At 40.0% G+C, this 15,467-nt stretch overlaps 2 protein-coding genes across 2 annotated transcripts; one reads left to right on the plus strand and one right to left on the minus strand.

The window, feature by feature from the left end:
- Positions 1-10,366: 10,366 nt before the first annotated feature.
- Positions 10,367-12,734, plus strand: LOC141626854 (uncharacterized). The gene is made up of 2 exons (XM_074440458.1): positions 10,367-10,566; positions 11,309-12,734. The coding sequence occupies exon 2, from the start codon at positions 11,323-11,325 to the stop codon at positions 12,295-12,297; it is 975 nt and encodes a 324-aa protein (XP_074296559.1). The 5' UTR covers positions 10,367-10,566; positions 11,309-11,322; the 3' UTR covers positions 12,298-12,734.
- A 2,139-nt stretch (positions 12,735-14,873) lies between these two features.
- Positions 14,874-15,461, minus strand: LOC141632658 (uncharacterized). The gene has a single exon (XM_074445183.1). The coding sequence runs from the start codon at positions 15,459-15,461 to the stop codon at positions 14,874-14,876; it is 588 nt and encodes a 195-aa protein (XP_074301284.1).
- Between the last annotated feature and the right edge of the window lie 6 nt (positions 15,462-15,467).

A 15,467-nucleotide genomic window follows, 5' to 3' on the forward strand; every position in this document is an offset into this window, starting at 1 on the left:
TTATTTTAAATAGAAAGGTGTTCTTACTTGTGCCCTAATCCAATTTTTGCAATGTAAGGAGCATTCTTTTTAATCTTTGATTTATTAATGTTATGCATGTACTAGATCAACATCTAATTAAAAGAGTAATTTAGATATTTAATTAAAGAGTTTAATTAGAGGGTTATTGAATCCTTTCAGTCGTTGTCGGGAACACGGTTTTGTTTGCTAATTAGTTGTAGAATTTTATCTTATTTTGATTTGTCTCGAGGAACACTTGTTCCTTGAGATCATCTCACGGTTTCCTTGTAGTTTTAGTGCCTATTTTGTAGGTAATAAAGCTTGGCCTTTCGTAATGAATTACGAATTCATCCCACAACTCTAAGATGAGCCTTTTCCTGACTATCTTGACCGATTCTACTACTTTTGCGATGGTCTCATCTCCCTTGGACATGTCCTTGATGGGGATTACTTGAGTCATTTCGTGCTTGGTGGCATGGATTCTGAGACCCGGGGATTGGATCTAAAGTTGAGTAATGGGAGTGTCTACTACATGGTTGGGTCAGAACTATTGGAATTTCTTAGATTTCATGGCTACCGAATGTCGAGAGTTAGCACGACAATTCAAAGTGTGACGTATCTAAGAGGAGCTCAAAGTGCTTTAAGCTCGTTTGGAATAACTTCCTCAAAAAAAAGCGAGCCAATGTGAGCTTATTACCTCTCCTTATGCTCTCCCAACCTCCCAATGTGAGTCTTTTGACCCTAACCATTTTGAATTATTGGATGACGATGACGATAGTCCGACTTTCTTGATTGAAATGCCCCTATTGTCATTCCAATTTACCATTTCGTGGAGGAAGTAGTTGACACATATGCCATGGATGAGCTTGAGCCCGACCATAGTGAAACGGATGAGGTTTTACCCGAGACATGTGAAACCTTTGAAAATCCTTTCACATGAGTTGTAGTTGACCCATTCAAAATTGATGGAGGACTTAGTGATGCTAATATAGAGGTTAAGTGGGATGCACCCCCCATTTTTCATGAGTCCAACCACTTAGAGTTTTCATACAACAAATTTGAGACCGTTCATGATTATAATTTATGCACTAACCGTTATTTTTATGGTCTCAAGCATGATGCTCCTTCTGTTGCTGACGAGTGGAGTACGGTGGTTCTATTTGAAATCACTCATGGACATTTTTATAAGATTAATCCTTTCTTGCATTTGATCTTTCATGCTTATATCTTATCAATTGCTTACATATGCTTGTGTATTGCTCATGCGCGGGTATATGATCAACTTCTAAGGGCGTTGACATGCTTTTTAGAGGACAATGGATATTTACTTCGGGAAATTTGTTCTGTTTATGCTTTTCAAGACAATTTACAGATCTTGGACAATTGCAATTGCAATTTCAATTTCGTTTTGATGTAATAGTTAGGACAATAAGAAATTTAGCTGGGTTTTGTATGTAGTAGCTTGTCTTTCGCAGGTTCTTTGCTACTTGGATTGGACTTTACCCCGTTTTCAAGCTAGCTTGGGGGAGCTTCTACGCGGTTGTATGCTTTCTTTCCTTTCTTTATTTCCGCATGTGTCATCCCATCTCCCCTTGTTGGGTGTTCTTCTTTGTTTTACACATTGAGGACAATGTGTTGTTCTAGCTTGGGGGAGGGATTTAGTGAGTCTAGTTAGGGAAAATCTATAAAAACTAAAATTTTTTAAAATTGAAAATTTTCATAAAAAGTGTGTGTTGTGTCCACCCTTTTGTCTTATGCATAATGTCTTTCTTCTTTGAATTTCCCATATTGTAGCTTTTTAAAGCTAATGAATCGCGCTTTTGACGGGTTTTGCTTACATGGGGATGTCTTGACATAGTGGGTGAGGGATGAATTTTGGACAAAATAGACTTGATCTTGACATTGGTAAGCTACATAAATGGTAAGGTAGAGCCTCCAAAAAGGCCGGTACATCTTTACCCGGTCTCATTTAGGTGTGTGTAGTTTCTCCTCTTGGTGTGCATTACATCAAAACGCACAAGTATGGCATTGGTTCCTTATTCTTAGACATGCTACGATAGTTTGCACATGAAGCATTATTGTTATAATTTTTCACATGCATCACCTATTTTGAGCCTTTCCTCATTATATGCTATAAAATATTTGTTTCTAGCTACATTTCAAATTGCCTACCTTGTTGAGCTAGTAACCAACTTGGTGAGTTTAGGGTGCTTTTGTGAGGTTGATGATGTTGACGGGATCACTAATTTCCGTTGTGTTGTGAAATAAAAGTAAGAAAGGAAGAGGAAAAAAATGATTGGAATGAAAAAAAATGAAAGAAAGATGAAAAGAAATGAAATGAAAAAAAAAAGAGAAGAAAGTGCTGATGAAAAAGAAAAAGAGATGATTGATCTTCCATAGTTTATGAAGAAATTGAATTGGGAACTTCATTTTGTGTTGTAAAAGTTTTAATTTGGGCCATATGCTTCTTTGGTTCAATGGGTTATTTCTATAAGATCGGTATTGGGTTATTTAAGCACTCTTTGCTTGTTTGGATGGTTGATTAGCTTGCTCTTTAACTCCACATATCCAAACTCGTTTGTCCACTTTTTCCCCATGACCCCTAGCCTCTTTTATCACTTTTCTTGGCTTATATTTGTGCATTATTTTTAGCATTATCTTGTTGATTTGGAATGTATACCATACTAGATTGTGGGTGTATTCTCTTGAGTCGTAGATAGGAGAGTGTCACATTCACATATAAATTTCCTTATTCATAATATGTGTGTGAGTGTTTTTCCCGTAAGGAGTCCGATGTCAATAAGATCATACAAGAGTTGAAATGTCCATTTGAAGTCATTCATGCTACGCCGTCATATAAATCCTATCCATGTTGTTGCATTTTCCCTATGCCCATGTTGTTGGATTTGATTCATTGTGCTCTAAAGTTACTTGACGGGAATTGCATTTGGATGTGATGATAGTTGCTCGTACCCTTGTCCTTATCATACATTGTATAGTGTGCTTGCTTGAGGACAAGCAAGCGTTTAGCTTGGGGCGTTTGATAAGTCCATTTTATATACATTTTAACCCCTACTTTAGCTCTAATATGTATGTCATTTGCACTAATCTAGTGGTTTTATGAGATAATATTGTATTCTAGTTGTCTTTGCATAGTTTGTCACATTTTGTAGGAATTTGAGCTCTTAGGAGTTTATTTCTAACAAATTTGCAAGAACTAGTATATAAGGCTAAGTGTGGAAGCAAGATGGACCTGTAACGACAAATTTTGTATTGCGATAACTGAAATACAAAACAAGTAAACAAAATGAGTTTTTTTATTAATATCAGAAAAGTTCGTGTACAATCTCTAATAATCCTCTGATTCTAACTAAACAAACAGGGTACGCGTGCACGATCCACGTAAGGGGTGCGCGTGCGTTTTGCAGGGGGTGCGCGTGTAGAGGGTGTATGCACTCTACGCGCGACGTTGACTTGTATTCTTGAGAGGGTCGAACGACTTGAGTCTCTCTTGAATGTTTGAATGTTTAAATATTCGAGTTTGAATGTTTGAATATTTGAGTTTGAATGTTTGAGTTTTCTTGCGCAGGCGGCACGAATTTGTTGTGCTTGTTGACTGCTTACGTTGAATTTCACGAGATTTTCAGAGAGAATTCCAGAGCTTTTCTTTTCTTCGAGTTTTTCTATCCCTTGAAATGAATGAACTTCGCTCTATTTATAGAAAAAGTTCGGGCTTTCTTGGGCTTAGGGTTGCGGGCCCATTTCTTGGCCCGTTTGCAATTTTAGCCCAATTTGACTTCTGTTTGGACCCGAATAACTCAGAATGACGCAAATTTGATTTAAAAAGGACAAAAATAATTAAATTGAGTAATTTATTTATTATTAACTCAAATTAATTAATTTCTGTATTTTCGACATTTAAATAAAATTTTAATGCCTACAAATTGCCCCCTCGAGACCTTGTCATGCCCACTTTTGAAGTGTTTCAGCGTGGCGGGGTCTCGACACATTCTTTTGGTTTAACTTGGAAGTCGACGACCGTCCATCATGTTGCATCAATAGCATTTTTTTTTCGGCCATCCTGTCATTATCTGACTTGGCGGATGGTTGGCGACTCCTCTCGATATTTATATCACCCTGGTCATTTTGTAACCTTGACGGACGACACTTTAGTCTATGTCGCCCTGGCCATTTTGTAACCTTGACGGATAAATATTTTGTGTCACCCTGGCCATTTTGTAACCTTGACGGATAACATTTTTAGGTCACTCTGGCCATTTTGTAACCTTGACGGATAACATTTGAATTTTACATCACTTTGGTAAATTTGTAACTTGGACGATCAACATTCTTGGGTAGAAAATTTTCACTTGGCACCTCTAAAACCAACCTATCAAATTGCTTTTAGCTTTCTTCTTTTCTAAGGTTATTGTGAAATGTTGGAATGTGACTTGATAGTCGCATCGGGAATTATGTTGGAGTAGGATGAATATCGATGAAGGAAGACGGAGTTGGGCCAAGTGACTTGCTTGGACTTTTTCGGGTTGATTTGTTTTATGGCAGTTTTCTTAATAGTTTCCTAATCCCTTTTGTATTAGGTTAATTTGTGGGTTTACTATATAAACACCCACAATTACCTATCTTAGGTTTAAGGAGAGAAAAGAGAGCTAAAACACAGTGAGTTTTCTAGAGAGGCAGTTCTTGAAAAACTCGGAAGTTCATCGTTGTATCTGTATTTCTCCATACATAGTGAAATTGATCCCTTGCCCCTGTGGACGTAGCTATCACCTTGATAGTGAACCACGTAAATCTTTGTGTTCAATCTTTATTGCTTTTGTTATCGTTTACACGACGCTTCCGCACAACAAGTGGCACCAGAGCCAGGTTCGTGATCCAGAGGGGAGACGATGACTGAATCAACGATGAGGGTTGAAAAGTTTACTGGGAAGAATTCATTCACGCTATGGCAGATAAAGATGAGTGCTTTGTTGAAACAACAAGGAATTTGGAAACCGCTCTCAAAGAAGAAGAGCGAGGCTGATGCTGCATCGGGCGCACCTTCGGATGCCGAAGTGCTTATGGAGGAAAAGGCTCATTCCACCATCTTGCTGAGCCTCGCAGACGATATAATCGCAGAGGTTGTGGAACAAACAACGGCGCTAGGATTATGGAAGAAATTGGAGGCGTTATACATGACAAAATCGCTTACAAATAAACTTCTGTTGAAAAAACGTTTGTTTGCCCTAAGAATGCAAGGAGGTACGTCACTTAGAGATCATCTTGAAAAGTTTAACACTGTATTATTAGAACTGCGTAATATAGATGTTAAAGTAGAAGATGAGGATGCTGCATTGTTACTGCTGGTTTCTTTGCCAGATAGTTTTGAGAATTTTGTTGAAACTTTTGTGGTGGGTAGAGAAACGGTGACCCTAGAGGAAGTGAAGTCAGCACTTCATTCTAGGGAGTTGCGTCAAAAGGCAACGGCAGACGTTGGTGACAGTTCAGGTTCGGGATTGGTGGCTAAGTCGAATAAAAAGTGGTCAGGAAAGGGAAAGGCCAAGTCTTCTCAAGTAAGTACTAGCACTGATTCAGGTCCTATAATTTGTTACAAATGTAAAGAACCAGGGCATAAGCGTTTTCAATGTCCTCTGTTAAAGGGCAAGAATAATGCTGCGGCAGTTGTACAAAGTAAGGCGAAAGACTACGATTCTGAAGGGGACTACGCTCTTACAGTGGGTGATACATGCTCTAAGGATCGTTGGATTCTTGATTCGGGTTGCTCTTATCACATGTGTCGTCATAGAAATTGGTTCTATACTTATGAGTCATTTGATGGTGGTCACGTTGTCGTTGGCAACAACGCTACTTGTAAGGTGATTGGTATTGGATCAATTAGGATTCGGACGGGTGAAGGAAAAATTCGTACTTTGCACAAAGTTCGTCATGTTCCAGAATTGGGTAAAAACTTGTTATCACTTGGTGTCTTAGATGATAAGGGATTTCGGTTTTCAGGCTCTAAAGGGGAATTGACGATCTGGAGTGGTTCTGACTTGGTACTTCGAGGTATCAAGATAGACACCTTGTATGTTTTACTGGGGTGAGACGCGATTAGTTCTCGGATTGTGCATCAGTAAATCACATGGAGATGACCAAGTTATGGCACCAAAGACTTGGTCATATGAGTAATAGAGGGATGCAGCTGTTGTCAAATAGAAATCTTCTGGAGGGTGCTAAGGTGAAGAACCTAGAGTTTTGTGAGCATTGCGTGTTTGGTAAGAAACACAGGTCGAAATTTAGCAAGGGTGCTCATACTACTAGAGAAATTCTGATTACATCCATTCAGATTGCTGGGGGCCTTCTCGTGTAGAGGGACTTGGAGGAATTAACTACTTCGTTACATTTATTGATGATTTTTCCAGGTACACGTGGTTGGTGTTATTGAAACACAAGGATGAGGCTTTCAAGGCTTTCACGCAATGGAAAGCTTTGGTGGAAAACCAGAAAGATAAGAAGATTAAGAAGCTACGAACTGACAACGGGATGGAGTTTTGTTCAAACAAGTTCGATGAGTTCTGTAAAGATGAGGGTATTGGAAGGCATCATACCGTCCGGAAAACACCACAAAAGCGGTGTTGCGGGCGCATGAACCAGACCTTGCTAGAGAGAGTTCGATGCATGCTCTCAAATGCAAGTGTAGCTAGAAGATATTGGCCTGAAGCTGTGAAAACAGCTTGTTACTTGATCAATCGAGGGCCTCATATGGGAGTTGACTGCAAAATCCCGTATGAGCTATGGAGCGGTAGTGTACCAGATTATTCGGGTTTACGGACTTTTGGGTGTGTAGCCTACTACCACGTTCGTGACAGTAAGCTTGATCCAAGAGCTAGAAAGGGCAGCGACTTCATGGGTTATGGAGAAGGAGTGAAGGGATTCAGATTTGGTCTCCGTCGAGGGGCCGTGTTATTATCAGCAGGGATGTAACCTTTGACGAAAATTCTATGTTCTTTTCTCATGATCCTTCTACAGGTACCGTAGACAAGCAAGGGAGCACCGCCAGTGAGGTGGAGTTTGAGGTGGCCACTTCCACTATTTCCATGTTCCCACGGGTTGTGATCGAGGAGGATGCCGAGCCAGTAACTCCTAGACCTGAGGTTAATCCAGCTGAGGAGGAGGAAGAACCGCAGGAGGAGGCATCTAGTGAGCAAAGTCCAATTCCTGAAATACCTAAACGTGTATCAAGGAAGCCGAATAGGCTCATTGAGGAGATGTCCGGTCGAAAAGTCGGCCAAAACCACTTTCTTGAGGATATGATAGGTTATGCTTTACAGGTAGCGGATATAATAGAGTCACATGAGCCTATGTCCTACAGGGAAGCAGTTACTTGTGACGAGTCTGTGCAATGGCTTGCCGCAATGGGTGAGGAGATTGAATCTCTTCACAAAAATGGAACTTGGGATCTTGTGCCAAAGACCGAAAGGAGAAAGTTAATTGGTTGCAAGTGGGTGTTCAAGCGTAAGGAAGGAACTTGGTGGGCCGAGATGGTTAGGTACAAAGCGCGGCTAGTTGCAAAAGGCTTCAGTCAGGTGGAAGGAGTCGATTATATGGAGATTTTCTCTCCTGTTGTTCGGCACACCTCTATTCGCGTGTTACTAGCAATAGTGGCACATTTTGATCTTGAGCTTGAGCAACTTGATGTCAAGACAGCTTTCCTACATGGAGAGTTGGAGGAGGATATTCTAATGAAACAGCCAGAGGGGTTCGAGATTCCAGGGAAGGAACATCATGCGTGCAAATTGAAAAAGTCCTTGTATGGACTAAAACAATCTCCGAGGCAATGGTACAAGAGATTTGACACTTTCATGGTTGAGCATGGGTATGATAGAAATCCATACGATTGTTGTGTTTATCACAATAAGCTTGCTGACGGGTCTATGACCTATCTATTGTTATATGTGGATGACATGCTAGTTGCTGCGAAGTGTAAATCTGATATTGACAGATTGAAGGCTATGCTCAGTTCGGAGTTTGATATGAAGGATCTTGGAGCTGCAAAGAAAATCTTAGGCATGGAGATATTAAGGGACCGTTCAAAGAAGAAGCTTTTCTTATCTCAGAAAAGTTATGTAGAGAAGTTGCTTGGTCGTTTCGGGATGAGCCAAGCGAAGGCCTTGAACACTCCTTATGCAGTTGGTAAGCTTACAGTTTCTTCTGCACCTCAAAGTGACGATGAGAAGTCTTATATGTCGATGGTTCCGTATGCTAGTGCAAAGAGGAAGTTTAATGTATGCTATGGTTTGTACTAGGCCTGGATATTGCACATCTTTGTAAGTGTTGTCGGCGGTTTATGGCTCAACACAGGAAGGAGCACTGGTTAGCGGTTAAGCGTATTTTCCGCTATTTGAGGGGAACGACAGATATTGGCCTCATATACGGGAATGATACAAATTGCTTGGTAGCGAGTTATTGATTACGATTATCTTTGCGATGTAGATAGCGGGAGGTCCGTAACCGGGTATGTGTTTACTCTTGGTGGATCGCTTGTCAGTTGGAAGTCTACGCTTCAATCTTCTGTGACTTTGTCAACCACGGAGGCAGAGTATATGGCTTTGACTGCGCGCCAAGGAGGCAATATGGTTAAAGGGGCTTGTGAGTTTCTTTGGTTTACATCATGATAATCTTTGTTGTGTTTTGTGATAGTTTAAGCGCTATTTGCTTGGCAAAGGATCAGGTGCATCATGATCGAACCAAGCACATTGATGTCAGGTATCATTTCTTGCGTACTGAGAAAAGGATAGTAGTAAAGAAGGTAGGAACAGCTGACAATCCCGCGGATTGCTTTACTAAGCCGGTTCCGTTCAGTAAGTTCAAACATTGCTTGGACTTATTGAACATAGACAGATATGTCTAGTCCCTTAGGGGAGTTGAGCTCAAGGTGGAGTTCTTTGAGCAACCTTTGTCCGGGTTTAGAGGATGGAAGACCCAGTCAGGGTATAACGGATGCGGACCCAATCCAATCCAGTATAGAGGATGTGTAGATTCGGGTTCGAAGTCTATGGTGTTCTAGTTGTGTGCACAATAGCTAGAATGGTGGAGGGGGCAAGATGATTGGAGTTCGTTGCTAAATGCGAGATCCAAGTCAAGGTGGAGAATTGTTGGAATGTGACTTGATAGTCGCATCGGGAATTATGTTGGAGTAGGATGAATATCGATGAAGGAAGACGGAGTTGGGCCAAGTGACTTGCTTGGACTTTTTCGGGTTGATTTGTTTTATGGCAGTTTTCTTAATAGTTTCCTAATCCCTTTTGTATTAGGTTAATTTGTGGGTTTACTATATAAACACCCACAATTACCTATCTTAGGTTTAAGGAGAGAAAAGAGAGCTAAAACACAGTGAGTTTTCTAGAGAGGCAGTTCTTGAAAAACTCGGAAGTTCATCGTTGTATCTGTATTTCTCCATACATAGTGAAATTGATCCCTTGCCCCTGTGGACGTAGCTATCACCTTGATAGTGAACCACGTAAATCTTTGTGTTCAATCTTTATTGCTTTTGTTATCGTTTACACGACGCTTCCGCACAACATGAAACTTGATAAAAACACAATTTGTTTTACCGACATTAGCAACACTAGTAAATTCTGGAAGGCAAATTTTACTGGCTCTCTCCAAAGGTGGAACCGCCAAGATTTTCTTGAAGTACAAGTATTTATTTTTTTAATCATAAACCATCTATATATATAGCCCTCAAGCAATGCATATTTAGAGTACTCTCATATTACCGTCTTTGAAGCTAAACAAATAAAGATTGTCTTATTTCTCTTCAAGTTCCTAAACACTTGTTGCAACAGGTACCCTTTTTTAATGTCTTCTTTATTAATCACTTAAAAATCTTCTAAATTTAGCACTTGTTTTGTTTTTTTTTTTTTTAAATTTGATGATGATTGTCTTGTTTCAAAATTGATCTTGATGACGATTACCTTCCTTGCACTCCCTTATATGAAGACAACGATTTACATAGTGGATGAAGCTTAGTTTTGATAGCATGCGGCCCAACTTCGTCTTGCCTTCTTCATTCATTTCATTCATTGTCATCTCAACCTTGTTATCATATAGAAATTAACATTTAAATGACTTTGCTGATTATGTGTATCTCGTCTTTTTTTTTTTACCACAATTACCATAAATAGCTTTGTCATTTTGTTACACCGAACTTGCATGGTCTTTGTTCCATTGCGTCCGGACCATAATCATTCTTCCGTTTCCATAATTGATTTGAACTCGTTATTTTGGTAGCTGATCAGAAAGCACGACTTCAATATGGTCAAGTAGCTCATCGTTTTTTTTAACCCCTACGTTGGCAGGTGGAGGTAGGATATACTTCTTCAACAACCTAGTTCTTGAAATTAAAAAGAATGGAATGCATTTAACCCGCTGCCAGGAACACCTCGCAAGACCGTTTATGTACTGGTTTGAAATTGACGTAAACCTGTTCTCATTTTCATACCCCTGCTAGTAGGAATCGGCTTCGAATTGTTAGGACCTGCCGCCCTCTCAAAGAGAAGAACAAGGGTATAGAGCCTTCTTCACTTCCTTCCTTTCTTTTCGCATTTTTGATAAATTTATGGTCTTCCTGCACTTTAGCTTGGTTATTTATGTTATTGTGTGCTACTGGTCTTGCTTGTAACACATTCCATATCTTTGAACCAATAGAACAAAAATCCTGACAATTTTGAAGTTTTGCTAATTTCTTTTTTCATAACCAACATATACACATGCCTACAAACTTTGTGGTTAACTAGTCGGTCGTCCTTGCACTTTTAAGGATGACAAAAGTTTTATATCGAAATCCCAACTCAGTTTTTTTTTTTTTATTACTCGATGTTCAACCAAGAAATATTTTCCGTTTTTGATCTTGAGTACTTGATTCATTCCAAACACTTCGACTTTGACAGTATACATGCAGTCTTGCAGTGGTCGATTTTTTTTTGTCTATGAATTTTTTATATTATAATTCAAACACCTCTCTTTGAGATGTTGACTTGATGGGTTTGTGCCCACACTTGATTTTATGGTCACTTGGTTTGCTAGTTGAGTTTATTTGGCTACTGCTTTTCGTTCTACAATTGTAGCAGTGTACATTTTTTTTGTTTAATGCACATCCCTTTATTTTCTTTTTCACTTAGTTTATGAAGAATAACAGGTAGCATTGTTTCATTTGTTTGTAACCTATTTTTTTTTTATGTCCATCTATTTTGTTCTCTTCGTCAGTTTTCTTATACTTGCTGAATCCTTTTTTTTTTTTGTGAAACAGGTATATATCTCAACATGGCGCACTTTGTCGAACGTTTCAACGGTGATCGAAAATATTTGTGTATTAACAATGGTGACCATGGTGAAGAGTCCGAGACCAACCTTCCCGTTTACAAATCATTATTGCGTGCTCAGCGTGAACTGGTCAATACCATTACTCCGGCGGATTTTCAAGAAAACATGTCAATTCCTGCTAGGCCGAGCGCTTATGGGACTCGTGGTCATACGCTTATCAGTACTTTACCTACACAACCTATGCAAGATGAAATATTTCCACTTTTGGGGCGTAGAATCATTTCCGGAGATACCAGATGGGGTTGTCGCGTTATTCAAATTCCCGGAGAATCAACTTACATCGCAGGGTACTGGGAATGGACCGAAGATGTTCTTGCTAGATATGGAGTCGTCCTGAAAAATTGTTCAATTTATGATGCGGTGTATGCTTCATTATATTCTTATGTCCGAGAACCTTGTATTTTGCATGCATTTATAGAAGCTTGGTGTTCCACTACCAACACACTTCATACTATGTTCGGAGAATTTTCTATATCTCTATGGGACCTCCATCGTCTCAGCGGTTTGCCTATCCTTGGATCAATTTATGATGAAGCAGTTCCTAGTTTTGACAACTTACATGCTCTTGATGCTCAAGGTGTTCGGGTAATTCCCCGAGCATGTCATTTCCTACTGGTTGTTTATCATCGTCTTAAAATGCAGTCAGGTGGAAAAGGTGTCACTTCACAGCAATGGATTGAGTTTTGGTGCAAGAGGTCTCATGTATATAAAATGCCCCTGAAGCGACGGCGAGAGAGCAAGAATCCTCCTAAATTCACGGAAACCCTTCTCGGAAAAATTGACCCAAAACCGCTTGTCGGACAAATTGAAGAGGCAAAAATATTTGAGTCATTGGGAATAGTTCATGAAAGTAGGAAGCAAACAACATATCGCGACCTTCTTATCATGTTTGGTTATGTAACTTTGTACTCCTAAATCAAGATCGACTTATTAGACCAGAAACTTTTGAGGTTGCAAGCTTGATGGCTCGTGGAGAAGTATTTAGTCTTGCACCACCGGTGTTAGCTATTATTTATCGAGGGCTCAACATGATTTCTACATCTCCCAAGCCTGGTTATTCGGGTTCCGTCTTCCCTGCCCATTATTTGTATAGCTGGCTTGCTCACTATTTCAGGACGCATCACGAAGTTGAACCATGCCCCAGGGGTCCAAGAATGGTGCTTTATTCTGGTGCGCAACACGCCAAATTTTTTAGAGATGACGAAGCTCGTAGACTCATTCACGAAGGACGGTCCATCAACCTTGGCTGTATTACTAAATTCTTTGACAAGGGTGTATGTTTGCACGATGATGGAGCCTTAGATAAAGTAAACTTCAGCTATTTCATTTGTTTACGTACTGCATACTTTCCATTACGCTCCGGTGCATTATTTGTGCTCCAGCCATACACCCCATATCGGTTTTCCAAACAATTTGGTTTCTATCAAGGGCTTCCCAGCACTCTTACTTCAAATGCTAAACATGTATCTTGCAAAGAAGCTCTCAAAAAATGGCGAATGATTTTATTTGAAGGTAGTCGATCTCGGGTGCATTTGTTTCCTCCTCCAAGGTCAAAGTGGCGCGATTTTAATTCGGTAGCTTTTGAAAAGTGGTGGAGCAAGGTAGATGTAAAGGACTTGTTAGCAAAAGCTCATGTGCAGAATTCGGCAATAGAACCTGATCCGACCAAGAAGTTATCTAAAAGTCATGGGAAAAAGAGTGCAACACGTATGTCGCCGAATCATTCCATAACTGAAGGCTCTGGTGAGACACCATCCTTAATTCAATCTCCGAGAAACCAGGCGGGCGGTTCGCAACCAAATCATATTATTGCGGGAGGAGTGGATAGTGATGATGGGGAGTCGGACACCAACTTCAAACATAGGCGTCGAGGAGACGTTGATAAAGCCAGAGGAGAAGTTGATAAAGGCAAAGCAGCTGCTACTATCGATGTGCGAAACCTCAGTCGAGTTGACGTGGACTTCTTTGCAAACATACCAGAATTCTCTGATAATCCCTCAAAATTGATTCTAGTAGTACACCTTTAATTCTTGTTATCAACTTATTTTATTTTATTTATTTTATTATTATTATTTTATTTTATTTTTTATATATTTTTTTTAAAATTTCTTTTTGCAGGACGGAGAATTTAACCTCGAGAAAGAAGTGCCAAATTTGAAAGGTGAACCTCTTCTTGATGTTGTAGACCGACAAAATCCACGCAAAGGCAAGGAGTTAAAAAAATTCAAACATCCTGTTGACGAAGGTAAAATAGAATCATCTCATCCGAAGAGCAAAACAATGGCCCAGTCAACCTCTACCAATCAACCGTCTGTTGAAAGGGATTTTACATACATGCTTGAAGTTGGCTGCTAGTAGTTTGTTGAAGACCGTAAAAGAGGCAGCTTTTGCAGATGTCGAGAAAATTGGGAAAGAAGCCACCTTGGTTTACAAATGTATAACACACTTTAAAGGAGATCCAACTCGTCTTCAAGACAAGATAGAGTCGTATGTCGCCACCGTCAAGGCTTTCCGCTTTCTAGAAGAAGCTACCAGGGACCGTCTTCGCCATGAGGATTTGGGCAAAGAAATTACTGAAGAGCGCGAAGGGCTCGAAAAAGATAGTCATGTTCTTGCTGATGCCGAGGCGGCTTGTCTCACTATAGCGGAAAAGATGTCCCATGTAGGCAAGGAGATAGCTCAACTGGAAGATACGTTAGAAAAAGCTCATCAAGCATATCGTCAGTTAGCTAGTGACATGGAAAATCTTGAAAGATCCCGCAAGGCTGCTCAAGACCAAATTGAAACAAGAGGGTCGAAGATCGCTAAATTGGAGGCCACCCCGCAATTGAGTGCAGAAGATGTAGCCGTTCTTGAGGAGAAGAGACGTTTAGTCCTGGAATTGCAATCATCGTTGAACCCAGATGCTTGGATGGATTTGGTACTCTAGGATAAATTTAATCATAGGTCACCATCCTTTTTTTTTGTATACGTACCCATTTTTATTTTGACATGATAACGAGGTACGTTATAACTTAGTAAGCAAGAGTTGTAGTCTTCGGTATACACACGTACTTTTTTTTTGTATTCGTACTGTTTTGTTGTACGTGGTAATTTTGTGTTTAGCTGATATGCTGCGCACTTCTCTCTTTTGGGTTTAATATAAATGTATGTTACATTATAAATTTGCATTCGGCTGTTAGACTATATCTATGTAGATATAACGTAACAGACACGTGATTTTTAGATTTAGCCGTTCACAATTTAAACTCATGCGGGCCAGGAGTGGTAAAACGTTTTTTTTTTTTTTTTTTTTTTTTTTTTTTGTGATACACATTTTTTTTGTGGCTGCACTCAGGCTACATGTTCACCCAAGTTGCCTACGTACTTGCAAAGTAGAAACAGTACTTCACAAGATCAAGCCGACGTAGTTCATAGAGGTTTGCAGTTTTGACTCTTGCTTAGGAGCATGGCTTGCAGTTTACGCTCTTGCTTAGGAGCATGAGGTTGTTTCAAGAGTAGTAACGTTTGAGAAATTTCCCATTTATTGGGCCTATGAGCACACCGTCTTCATCCACAATCTTGTATGCGCCATTCGTGTAAACTTCTTGTACCACATACGGGCCATCCCACTTAGAGGTGAATATACCAACTGGCTTGTGAGAGGTGATAATTGGTCTTCGTATTGCAAGGACTAGGTCTCCTACTTGAAAAGAACGAGGACGTACTTTTTTGTTGAATGCTCGCGACATCCTTGCTTGATAACATTGGAGCTTTTGTTGGGCCTCTAGTCTTTTTTCATCGAGTGCCTCCAACTCTGCTAAACGTAACTTGTCATTTTCATCTTCTGTAAGTTCCTCTTGAATAGCAATGCGTAAGGATGGGATCTGTATTTCCAACGACAACACAGCTTCTACTCCATACACCAACGCATACGGGGTTGCTTGAGTAGGAGTTTTGTATGTGGTACGATAGGCCCACAATGCCTCGCCAATTCTTTCATGCCAATCTCGCTTTGATTTTGCTACTACTTTTCTCAACAAGTTGCAAAGTGTCTTGTTAAAGCCTTCAGCCAAGCCATTTGCAGGAGCGTTGTACATCGATGA

This window comes from Silene latifolia, chromosome Y (genome assembly GCF_048544455.1).
Source record: "Silene latifolia isolate original U9 population chromosome Y, ASM4854445v1, whole genome shotgun sequence".
In the NCBI taxonomy this organism is placed as follows: domain Eukaryota; kingdom Viridiplantae; phylum Streptophyta; class Magnoliopsida; order Caryophyllales; family Caryophyllaceae; genus Silene; species Silene latifolia.